The 12634-nt window shown below is 51.9% G+C and overlaps 1 protein-coding gene across 8 annotated transcripts in view; it reads right to left on the reverse strand.

Annotated features, from left to right (window-relative positions):
• The window catches only part of SH2D4B (SH2 domain containing 4B), a 124896-nt gene that overhangs the window by 105639 nt on the left and 6623 nt on the right, over nt 1-12634 (reverse strand). The window contains exons 1-3 of one of the 8 annotated variants that reach the window (XM_063638150.1): nt 5108-5220; nt 3291-3491; nt 2575-2994 (exon numbers count right to left, since the gene is read on the reverse strand). In XM_063638150.1, the coding sequence (XP_063494220.1) occupies nt 2575-2758 (184 nt within the window). In that variant the 5' untranslated portion in view covers nt 2759-2994; nt 3291-3491; nt 5108-5220. Of the gene's footprint in view, nt 1-172; nt 606-2574; nt 2995-3290; nt 5259-8426; nt 8475-12634 lie in introns of those variants that run through there. The other 7 variants (XM_055275513.2, XM_063638147.1, XM_063638146.1 and 4 more) reach the window with 7 other exon arrangements.

Consider the following 12634-nt stretch of genomic DNA (forward strand, 5'->3'; position numbering starts at 1 on the left):
AGACTCTGCTGGGTGTGACACTTTCTCATGAGCACACCCGCGCTTCTCTCTCAAGTGTGTACTTTCGGTTCTCACTAACAGTTTCTTGCCTTTCCTATCATTCTGACTCATTCCTGAGTTCTTTCTCAAGACATTTCAACAGCCTGGACATCAACTGGGGCTGGGGTCTCACCAGCATCTGGAGAGCCTCCTGAGTCCTCTGGCAACATCAAGGGAAGGAAGAGAAGATTCCTCCGTGGAGCCCGTCCCCGCACACTTCCCGCCCTGGGACACGGCACGGCTGCTTTGCACCAAGCCTCACCGTTGGCACTCGAGGCGGCTATGTTCGCTATGATCCATCTACCCACCATCTCCAGGACAAGCACTGTCCCATTCACCGAAATCAGCACGTGGTAATGCTGGATAAGTGAATGAATTGGTGAATGAGTGAACAAGTGAATGTGTGCACAGCTCACTTGTTTAATTGGAGTCCCGAGTTTGGAAGTGAATGAATGGAAAAAAAATCAGTTACCAGACCCCAGGTCCAAGTCATGAGATGTAGCAGCTGGGTGACCTTGGATGTGGCGCATCACTTCTCTGAGCCTCACCTTCCTTATCTGAAATGAAATCAGGGAGCTTGCCCTGACACCCTGCAGCAAGGGCTGGGTAGGCAACTAGTCAACATAAAGCTCACAGGTTGTCGCCACCCTTCATCACGACCCCAGGACATGAAGCAGATCCTGTATATCCTGGACGCCCCAGCTGAAAGCTCTTTGGGCTCCTGGGCAGGGCCAGCCCCCAGGCTCCCAGTGGCATGCCCAGACAGTTCTAAAAGGCAGGACCGAAGCAAAGAGCCAGGATCCAAGCGGGATCCTGACCTGGGATACACACGTTCCTCGGCGTGCTTTCCTGCTTTCCCATTCTTTATAAATCAGAAAATTAATTACCAGAAAAAGGACCTTCTGCACCAGAAACTCAAATGAGTTTAATGTATAATTTATACATGAAAATGTAGTTGTCAATGTGTGACAAATCTCTGTACAAATATTTTTGCAGTTAAATTTTTAGGCATCTGTCTCCCTCCCAGAAGAGTCATCACGCAGGCATCACCAGTCCCCAGGGCTCAGGCCGGGTGGGGCTGGCAAGGTGGCTTGTCATTTCACCAGTTAGTGATGCAGCTGCCAGCGCAGCCCAGCCTGGAAGGCCCCAGCTTTGGCACCAGCCACCTGCAGCCAAGTCACAGCTCTGCCCCAACCTCCCTGGCAGGGTCCTGCTGTGTCTTGTTCAAAACAAGGATTTAACACCGTGTGCCAGCTCTGTGCTGGGCCCAGGGGAGGAAGACAGAGTGGAGTAAGCCCTCATGGGCCAGTGCCTTTGAGCCCACCAGAGAGCCAGGCAAGCAGATGAGGAATGACAATGACAGGGTGGGAAGTGCCAGGGCAGGGGTGGGTCCTACATGCCAGGCAGCCAGAGAGGAGCAAGTACTGCCCTATGCAAGAGCATCCCTGAACATTCCAGGGCAGGGGGCCACTCCTGATGGCGTCCGTCAGGTGGATGAAGGCAGAAGGACATTCCCAACAGTGAGAGACACTCATGTGAAGACCAGAGACAAGAGCAAGCATGTCCAGATGATGCGAGTGTGGCCTGTGGCACCTGGTGGGGACTGGCCAGCAGTGAGCCTGGCATGGAGAAGAGCCAGATCACCAAGGGAGCTGTGTGCTCAGCCCTGAAACAGGACTTTGTCCTGGACTGAAAACTTCGAAGGGTGAAGGCACATAAGCCTTGCAAACTGTAAAGTGCACGCAGCATCCACAGAAACTACCATCCCTGGCAGGATTGAGTCCTGTGCCAAGCCAAGCCTCAGCAGCCTGCCAGTTTCTGGCCCAGGGGTCCCCAAATGATTTCCTTCACCCACAGGTGTACCAGTCCATGGGACTGACTGGCACGTGACTTTGCATACAAAACACCTGAAATGTAGGCTAGGCCCTTGCTTCTCATCTGCAGTTGCTACGACCATTTGGGGATGGTCATTCATTGTGTGGGACGTTCCCTGATGCCCTCTCTCCGGATGCCCAGTGGGGCTCCAGGGACAACCCACAGCATCCTCCTGCCGGAGGATCTGGAGGAAAAGGCACAGTCCACAGAAGGGGCCCTAGCCAAGAACTGGTGTGCCATGCATGCCAAGGAGAGAGGAACTGCGTATCTACACCACACCCTGGCCCAGAACCAATGGCAAGGGTCACAAATATGCCCTCGTTCACCCTACCATTGCCAACCACGTTGGAGCACAATCTGAAGTCTCAATGGTGTCTTCCCAGAACTCCGGCCTTCCACAACAAGACAAAGCAAGTCCAACTCCCCCACCCCAATAAGGGCCCCTGGACAGCCTCTGCAGCAGCCTCGAAGCCCTAAGGTCCTGGCCAAAAGACAAAAGCACAGGCTCATGGGACCTGATGCCCACAAGACAAGGGTTTCAAGCCCCCAGCCCTCATCACCCCAGTGCCCATCTTGAAGAAGGGCACAGCCTGGCCCTGCTAATTTTTCTACCTCCTGGGGGACTGGTGGCCCACCCCTCCATGACTCCCAGCCACATACCTCGCTTGGTCTTTGGAGGCCTGAGACCCTCATCCTGGGCCAGGGCCTCCCAAGTCTCCCGCTCCTTCCAGCGCCTCAGCTGCTCCTCCCGCATCTTGTAGAAGAGGATGTGCTTCTGCACATCGCTGAGCTCAGCAAGGAGCTCGGGGTCGATGTACATGTCATGCAGGATCTGCTGCAGCATGATGCCACCTGTGATGCAAGCACCAGAAGCGCAGCTGGCCAGGGAAGCAGGGCCAGGCAGAATGCCCGAGGGGCTGCTCTGCACTACAGGCTCCTCAATCCGGGGCCACTCTCGGTGCTCCTTCTCTGTGCAGCATTGTCAGTTGGCCTCAGCTTGCAGCCAGCGACAAACTCATCTCCTCTACCCAGGACAGCAAAAGAGGCCAGGCAACAGGACCCAAAGGGGCAGCTGGGACTCTGCAAGGGGGAGCAACCACCAGGAGCAATCTAGTCCTTCTCCTGGGTCACCAAGCATGGCATCCCAGCAGAGCCTATGTCTTGGCTTCACCTGGGGTTCTGAGACAATGGGAAGGGCCCAAGCCTCCAGCTCAGCCAGGAAATGCCCAGTCCCAGCCCTGCCTGGGCCGGTAGGTGTCGAGTGATCTGTTAGTGGAAGGTAACAATGACACCAGCTGTATCGATGACACTGCCCCGGCCAGCTGGGAACCGATCTCTCCTCTGCAGATAAGAGGAGGAGAAGGAGGCAGACTTACCTACTAAATTCCATGTCTTTTCAGCCAATTTCAAACAGAGACCAGAGGAGCCTGCCAGGAGCTGCTGGGCCCCTCAGCCCTCTCAGCCCCTCTCTCTGAGGGTTCCTTCGCTGCCAACTTTCTTCCTTTCCAGAACATTTGGCATTCTGAGGTGATGCGTTTAAAACTCTGCCTTGGGGAAGGAAAGATTTTTCCTCCTATCTGTGTTATAGCCAAGAAAGAAAACAAAATGGAATCAGTAGAGACAACTGGAGGGGATTTTATCATGGAATTCCAGGACAGAAAGGAAGCAGACATCCTTTCTCTTTGGCCTATATATAATGAGATCCTGCAGCCATACGTGGCTGGCAGATAAACTCTCCAGGGGCCAATTTTAATGGTTGTTGTTAACCTTGTTTGTTGCAGATGCCTGGAGTTGACCAAAAAGAAAGAAGATGAAACTGGATCTTCTCTGTGCCCTGATCAGAAGCACACTGGAATGGCGGGATGTTGCCTTCTGCTGGGAGGGAAACCACCCTCTCTTTGGTGTGTGAAGGTGAGTAGAAGCTGCTGTTGCTGAGATCTTTAGGGTGAAAGCTCACCCTAAATATGTGCTCAGAGCTAATCACAGATGCCTTCTTATTGGGACAAGGACATTGAAGCTCAGAGAAAGTAAGTGGCTTGCCTATGGCTTCCTAACGGACAAGTCACTGTATTGGGACTCCCCCATTTTGAAATTTGACATCCACTAGCAACTATGAATCTGTTGATGGTTTGAAAACATAACCCAACCAGGGGAAAACAAATGAACCAACAGGATTTGGCACTGTGGCTTGGCTGGATTGGTGACCTTCCTGTCCCCTTCCTTGCCCATGAGGGTGGAAGGTGGATCAGGTACCCAAGAGTGATGGAAGGGGGGTGGAGAATTGGCACTCTTCCCCCTCTGCAAGGTTAACACAACAGGAAGATGGACTAAGCAGGTTCAGATGAGCTGTAAGCCCACAGGGTCAAAGCTCCTGCTCAGCTAGGCAATGTCCAGGTCACAGGAGTGGAGTCAGGTGCCCCACCCCTCCCTACCCAGGTCCAGCTGGCTGGTCCCCCTGTGACCAGACCTTCCTAGAGCCGCCACAGGACTCGCCTGTCCCTTGCAGAGCTGTGGCCCTGGACTCCCATCCGCCCTCCTCTCCCACCTCAGGGCTTGCACTGACTCCCCCACCGGGAGTCCTGGCTCCCTTCAGTTTCTGAGACCGGGGGTCTTCCCTAGCATCTGCCCATCTATTCTCTTTCTCCCCCTCGCCGTGGCTGGTGGGCGACCCCCGAGTCCAAAGAGGAGACAAGGGGAGGAAGGCCCCCAGGGTCTGGGCTCCTGCGGGCAGTTTCTTTTTGTCTTTCCCGGGCCGCCAGATAACTACGACCACAAGAGGTCACGGGGCAGGGACAACGCTGTAGGGAGCAGCAGGAATGGGCCGGCTGGAGGCGGGCGAGAACGGTGATGGTGCCACCCTGTAGGATCCTGGGGAGGGTGACGCGGCCGGACTAGAATGACCCCCGCTAGCGCCCATTTTGTGCGATAGAGATCTCGCTGTGGGCGGGGTGATCCCTGGCACTCCCAGGTCAGTGGGGCAGGAGGCCAAGAGACACCGAATCGCGGGGATGTGAGCGTCACCCAGCCGCGGATGGCAGCCCGGGAGCCGGCGAGGTCCGGGTTCCGGGAAGACCTGCTTCGGGGGCCCGCGCGCCTGTCAATTCTCCTGGGCCTGGCGGGGTGGGGGCGGGGGGCTCGGCCCGGCCTGGGGCGTTCCCTGGCGGCCTCACGGGGAGGCACTCGGCTTCGGAACCTGGGTGTGCGTGGCCTGGGTGCGGGAGGACCCCAGAGGACCCCAGGAGCAAGGGTCGCGCCGAAGAGCAGAGTCCGCGGCTGGAAACCAGGCAGGGGAGCCACGGAGTAGTCACACAGGTTTTCTGCCGCCTTTCAACTGGTCTTATTTTGCTTTCATTTTTCACCAGCCCATGTAGGGTGTTAATGTTGCGCGCGAACGCAGTTTCTTCCGGGCCCGGGAGGCCCACCCACGCAACAATGTTGTGCAAGTGACTGGAAACCACCTGAGTGTCCCTCCATGGGGGTGGGTTGCCCAGCATGGAGCTCTACTCCTGTCACAATGAAGTTGACTGTCTGTTTTGGCGAGGGAAGTGGCCACCGTTGATAAAATGAAAAGACGCCATGCAGAATACTGTGCACACAGTAATCCATTTTTAAAATTCCGTATGTCCAGGCCGGGCGCGGTGGCTCACGCTTGTAATCCCAGCACTTTGGGAGGCCGAGGCGGGCGGATCACGAGGTCAGGAGATCGAGACCACGGTGAAACCCCGTCTCTACTAAAAATAGAAAAAATTAGCCGGGCGTGGTGGCGGGCGCCTGTAGTCCCAGCTACTCGGAGAGGCTGAGGCAGGAGAATGGCGTGAACCCGGGAGGCGGGGCTTGCAGTGAGCCGAGATCGTGCCACTGCATCCAGCCTGGGCGACAGAGCGAGACTCCGTCTCAAAAAAAAAAAAAAAAAAAATCTGGGAGGTGAGGAGCGCCTCTGCCCGACCACCCACCGTCAGGGAAGTGAGGAGCGCCTCTGCCCGGCCGCCCCGTCTGGGAAGTGAGGAGCGCCTCTGCCCGGCCGCCCCGTCCGGGAAGAAGTGAGGAGCGCCTCTGCCCGGCCACCCATCGTCTGGGAAGTGAGGAGCGCCTCTGCCCGGCCACCCATCGTCTGGGAAGTGAGGAGCGCCTCTGCCCGGCCACCTATCGTCTGGGAAGAAGCGAGGAGCGTCTCTGCCTGGCCGCCCAGTCTGGGAGGTCTACCACGGAGGCCAGGGGCAATGTGGGGGCTGGACGTGGTGGCTCACGCCTGTGGTCCCGGCACTCTGGGGGGCGAGGCGGGTTGATCACTTCGGGCTAGGAGTTCGAGACCAGTCTGGCCAACTTGGCGAAGCATGAAAAATACAGCAGACAAACCAACCAACCAACTCAGTGACAACAAAACCGGTCTACCCTGGAGTCATACTCTAATTTTTTCTATTTTCCTCCCTTTCTGATCCTTTATCCCACTTTCTTTTTCTTCCTCTTCCTTCTCCCTCCTCTTTGTCAAATAGAGGATTGAGTTATTATCACTGATCCATATAAAGTCCCTCTCTCATTTATTTTAACTTCCACCCCCCATTTTTATTCCCCGACTTCCCATGTGCAACCTTCCTAATATGTTTGATACGCATCTTTTTGTTTGTATGTATTTTTAGAAAATGTTTATTGTTTATGAGTGCAAAAAAAATTAAAAAAAAAAATTAAAAAAAAAAAAAATTCCGTATGTCCAATTACTTTTGTGGAGACAAAGGAAAAAATACGGAAGATCACACGCCTAATTGTTTATCATTGCTTCTTAGCTTTTTCTTGGAATGGGGAGAAAAATGACACTTTAGAAAATTCTGTGTTGTTTTATACAATGAGTAGGATACACTTACATAATTCATATGACTGAACTATGATGCATTTCAAAGGTTTTCAAATGTGATATAAAAGAATGGACTTCTGGAGGCTCAGCATCTACGGGGCAGGGACCCAACCCAGAGAGGGACCTGCAGGCAAACCAGACCTGCCTATGCCAGGAAGGCTAGGAAGTGGCAAGGGAGAAACCATCCATGTTCCCTGGGGTTCCTAAGCTGGAAGTGGGCTTTGAGGCATCTCTTAAAAGCAGCTCTGGCACTGGTGTGGAGACGGCACTGGGAGAGCAGGAGGTAGGGGAAACAGCCAGTGGACTCTGGCCAAAGTCCAGGAGAAGGTGATAGGAACTGAGCCAGCCTTGCCAGTGGGAGCCAAGCAGGGCAGAAATGGGGGTCCCGGAGAGTCCTATCAGGCACTCTGCTTCTACATAAAATCCTTTTAAATCTGAAGTCCATATGACCAATGAGGGCCAGACAGCCCTGTCATCTCAGCGTGGCTGAGCCTGGCACAGCCACCACGTAAGGATCAGCAACAGAAGGTGAGAGTCTGGAGTAGTTTCTGCCTTGTCTCCACTGAAAAATTATGGGTGTCAAAATCAATAGCATCTCCTACATGAGTGCAACAACTACTTAGAAAATGCCATGTGAAAAAAAAGAAAAGATCCTTTCATAATAGGAACAGCATGTATGAAATACTTGGGATGAATTTAACAGTGAGGGAACCTGTATTGAAAAAAGTAAAAATCTCCGCTGAGAGCATACCTAGAATTTAATTAAGTTTAATAGCATTAAGTTCATATAGGAACACACCACACTGACACTCAGAAAGATGCCATATTGTCAGATGTGCCATTAATCTGTGTATTAGCCAGTCTCCAAGATGGTTCCAATGATGCTCTCCTCCTGGAACTCACACCCTTGCATAGTCACTCTCACATGTATTAGGGTTGGTCTGAGTGACCAATCGAATATGCCAGAAGTGACATGTTCTAACAGATAGATTACTGGTTGCACACTCTCTCTCTGATAACTCACTCTGGGGAAAATTATATTGTGAGAACCAGGTGGAGAACTGAAGCCTCCCACCAACAGTCATGGAGTGAGGTTGGAAGGGATCCTCTAGCCCTGGCCAACAGTTTCACTGCAGCCTCGTGAGAGACCTGGAGCCACAGTCACCCAGCTAAGCTGCTCCTAGATTCCTGACCCTCAGAAGGGTATGAGATATATATGTGCTGCTTTAAGGTGTTAAACTTGGGGATAATGTATTATGCAGCAAAATGTAACTCAATATGTATTATGAGTAATACATAATACTCAAAATGTAACTCAAGTATTATGCAGCAAAATGTAACTCAAGTTAATGTATACATTGAATATCATTTTGAAAGGAAATTGGGAAGCAGAGACAGACTTGATAAAATGATTCCCAAGTTAACCAAAAGAATGAACAGATAAGAAACAGCCTTGAAAATATTGAGGAATAGTGAACTCTATATTGTGCCACTACTTAAATTTATAAAATTAAACATTTCAGTTCTGATACGAGAACAGGTAGGTTGAACCAAAAAAGAGCTCTACTAAATCATTATTATATGACCAAAATGGCAGCTCAAAGTAGTGCAAAGAGGATGAAAGCTCAGTCAATGAAGCTGGGACAATTTGCTAGAGCCTCACCTCTGATCCTGCCAGCATACCCTTCAGCAGTCATGTCCTCTGGGGGTTCTGTGCATATATAAGAATAATTACTGCAACATCCATCATAACACTGAAAATTTCAGAATAACTGATGTGTTCAATAAAAGGGGTTTAGATTATAAACGAGAGCACATCCGTAGGATAAAATGTAATACAGCCACTGAAATTGATGTTGAGAAATGTATTGGCATAGATGGTGCTAGTGATGTGTTCGTTGGTAAGAGGGAAGACAGGTTTAAAACATTATGTGTAGCAATGTCCCAGTTTTACATATCTGCATCAGGAAAAAGAATCGGTCCACCCCCACTGCTTTCTAAGGAGAGTAAGTAAGTTCTATTAAAAGGAAGAGCTCCTGATCTGGGCAGGATCCTTGCTAGGTTTGGAGATGAAGCTGTGGGGGGTGAGCTCAGCTCCTCCACATAACACAGGCCAGGAAATTGGGGTTTCTGAGCTGCAGAGACAACAGGGGAAGAAGAGGGGGAGGTGGCCATACAACCCAAGGTTGTGGCCCACCTTGCCCCAAATCTCATCAAAACTCGTGCTGTGAGATTTTTTTATTATTTTTTTAAATGAATTTAAACTTTATTGTTTTTTTAATGAATTTTCTCTAATTCTGCCAGAATAGAGGCAGGGCTCAACAGAGGTCCCTAAAGGACACAGGAGTTGGGGACACATGGGCTACCAGGAGCATGAGTCCCCGGAAACTGGCAAAAATCATGGGGAGGGCTTGGGATTTTCCTCATGATGGGATCAGTGGCATGTATCTCTAACAAACAAGGACACCCATGCTGACATTGTAAACAACTGTACACACACACACACATTTGTGATTACAACAGCAGAGCCCAGGCTTGCAGTCAACTGGACCTGGGTCACCCAACTTGCCAGCCCAGAGACCTCCCAGGGAAGTCCTTCTCCCTCCCGCGACTCCCTTTCCTCCTCTGTGCCGGGGTAACCACTGGGGGTAACCAGCAGGGTGTGCCACAGGGCTTTGGTCCGCATTAGACAGACAACGTATGCATGAGCCAGCCAGGCGCACAGCAGATGACAGTGTGAGTTCTGTTTCTTAAACTGGGGCCTGGTTCCTCACTAACTTAGTGAGTCAAAGTAATACTGGCTGAGGGAGTAGGCTGTGGTGGCTGATTCTGTCTGCCTAGTGAGCAACTCTGTACTCCAGGTTTAAAAGAAAAAATCTTGGCCAGGCGTGGTGGCTCATGCCTGTAATCCCAGCACTTTGGGAGGCTGAGGCGGGCGGGAGGTCAGGAGTTCAAGACCAGCCTGGCAACATAGTGAAACTGTCTCTACTAAAAATACAAAAATTAGCTGGATGTCACCACATCTGTAGTCCCAGCTACTCAGGAGGTTGAGGCAGGAGAATCACTTGCACCCGAGATCAGGCCACTGCACTCCAGCCTGGGGGACAGAGCAAGAATCCGCCTCAAAAAATAGAGAAAAGAAAAAGTCTTGAGTGCTGGACAGGCCTGTGACTCAGGTCTTGGAATGATAAACAAGAGAGAAATACACTGAGTTTCTATGATAGTCACTAACTCGGGGCTGCTGGCACTCGTGTTTCCCTGCAGAGGAAAGGTCTGCGTGCCCTAAGAGAGAGCTGCTGGTGTGCAGAGAGAAGCAGAGACGCCGACGACAGGGAGGAAGCACACTGGCGGTGGTGAGGCTCCTTCCAGCAGCCACAGCCCTGGTTCCTCTCAGTCTATGACCCTCTCACATCCTTCCCATCTATGAGAGCCTGTAAACTCCTTTTGCTTAACCTTGTTTTAGTTAAGGTTTTAAACAATTGCCACCGGTTGTCCTAACCACCCCAGTGGCTTGAGTGTTTCTCCGCTTCTTTTGCCTAGGATGCTGCGGAGATGGACAGGACAGGAGACTAAGGAGGTGAGAACCCTGGGCCACACAATCACTAAGGGCCCTTCCTGAGGTCTGCTTCCCACATGTAGTCCTCCCAGGGCCCTGAATCCAGCCATCCACCTCCTTGTTGGACACAGGCTCCATTAGAGAGATGTGGGGCTCCAGCCCCCCTTGCTCTGCCTCCCTGTGAGAAGCTGCTGACAGTGAAGGAAAGGTCAGTGGGTCCTGCTAATTAGAAAACACTTTGCCCCATCCAATTTCCCCTGACACAAGGTCACTTAGCACTAGTGCAATTAAGTCTCAGCCCAACACTGACTCTTTTTAACTCAAAGGGCAGGAGGGAACTCCAGGACCCCAGATGGCAAACTGGCTCACACTGTGGACAGCCTCCCACAAGGCCCTCCCAGGTCCCCTGGTACCCACTAAAGACCACACAGCCTGCCAGCTCTGCCTGCTGCCTCACTCACTGCAGACGAGTCCATCCACACCACAGGCCCTGCCCACTGGGCTTGAGACCATTCAGACCTGGAGCAAGGAGAAGCAGGGTCCTTGCCCTGCAAGTGGCTGAAAACTTGAGTGAGCCAGACTCCCCCAGGCCAGGGGAGCCCTGTGCTGCCAATCTCTGTTCCCTCCCTAGTGGAACAACCAGGGCCGAATTGTAAACCTTTCCTCATTCAATTCTTAGAACAGTATTATGAGGAAGGTAATTTCATTATCTCAAGTTCATATTTGAGGAGAGTGAGGCACAAGTTCACATAGCTGCTAATGATGGGTCCAGGACTTAAACCCAGGTCTCGTGGAACCCTGAGTAGCCCCTGCCCTCCCACCCCCATCCCTCCTCCCCTCCCCACACCCCAGGCTGTTGTTTTCAGCTTGACAGTCCTTCCAGGGTCACACTGCTACAGACCCGAGAGCTACTGCTCAGCCTACCCCTCCCCAGTGACCAAATCTGGAGGGCACGGAAGGAATGCATGTGCTGTCTGTCCCTTAATCTGAACACAGAGCACACACACCTCTGGCCCCATGGAGCCCACATCCCCACCCAGTGTGACAAGGAGCCCACAATCTCCAGGTCACCCTGTGGAGCAGAAAGGAGGTTGACCAGAGGCTGTGAACCAGGCAAATCCACCCACCACAGACTGGGTCTTAAGTTCCCTATAAAGGGAGATTTAGAAAGCCAGGAAATCTAGTGCCAAGGTTCACTTCCCTAAACCATGGGACCTGGGGCACAGACCACTGCTGTCTTCCAATATCTGGCCTCTCTTCTTTCTCCTACACACACAACTAGACCTTCGCGTCATTTCAGGTGGCTTGTGAGTTCTGGCCAGCAGAATGTGAGCACAAGCAGGGTACTCTCCATCTTCCCTCCCTGATCTTCACCTCTTCCCCAACCACCAGCTGACTAGAGATGCCTCCAACAGCTACAGGAGGCTGGACCCACAACAGGAAAGGAGCCTGGGTCCATGAAAGACTGTGTGGAGCAGAGAATTCCCCACCCTAGTTCCCAGCAACTACCAGAGACTGTGGCATGAGAAATAAAATAAACTTTTTTTTTTTTTTTTTGAGATGGAGTCTCACTCTGTCACCCAGGCTAGAGTGCAGTGGCGTGATCTCGGATCACTGCAAGCTCCACCTCCTGGGTTCAAGAAATTCTACTGCCTCAGCCTCCCGAGTAGCTGGGACTACAGGCCACCACATCGGGCTAATTTTTTGTATGTTTAGTAGAGACGGGGTTTCACTGTGTTAGCCAGGCTGGTCTCAATCTCCTGACCTCGTGATCCGCCTGCCTCAGCCTCCCAAAGTGTTGGGATTACAGGCGTGAGCCACCGTGCCCGGCTAAATAAACATTTTTCAAAGCCTCCCAAGTATAGGTGATGTTCGTTATAGTGGTCAGTCTATTCTGGCTCTATCCTTCTGCAACCACCCATGAGCTGGTTAAAAAATTTTGTTGGGCCCCATCCCAGTTTCTGATCCCATAGGCCTGAAGGAAGGGGCATACAATTTGCATTTTTATTTATTTATTTATTGAAACAGAGTTTCGCTCTTGTTGCCTAGGCTGGAGTGTAATGGCGCAATCTTGGCTCACTGCAACCTCTGCCTCCCGGTTCAAGCGATTCTCCTGTCAGTCTCCTGGATAGCTGGGATTACAGGCGCCCACCACCATGCCCGGATCATTTTTTGTATTTTTAGTGGAGACAGGGTTTCACTACGTTGGCCAGGCTGGTCTTGAACTCCTGACCTCAGGTGACCAACCCGCCCTGGCTTCCCAAAGTACTGGGATTACAGGCACGAGCCACCGCACCTGGCCTGAATTTGCATTT

The sequence above is a fragment of the Symphalangus syndactylus genome, chromosome 4 (genome assembly GCF_028878055.3).
Source record: "Symphalangus syndactylus isolate Jambi chromosome 4, NHGRI_mSymSyn1-v2.1_pri, whole genome shotgun sequence".
In the NCBI taxonomy this organism is placed as follows: domain Eukaryota; kingdom Metazoa; phylum Chordata; class Mammalia; order Primates; family Hylobatidae; genus Symphalangus; species Symphalangus syndactylus.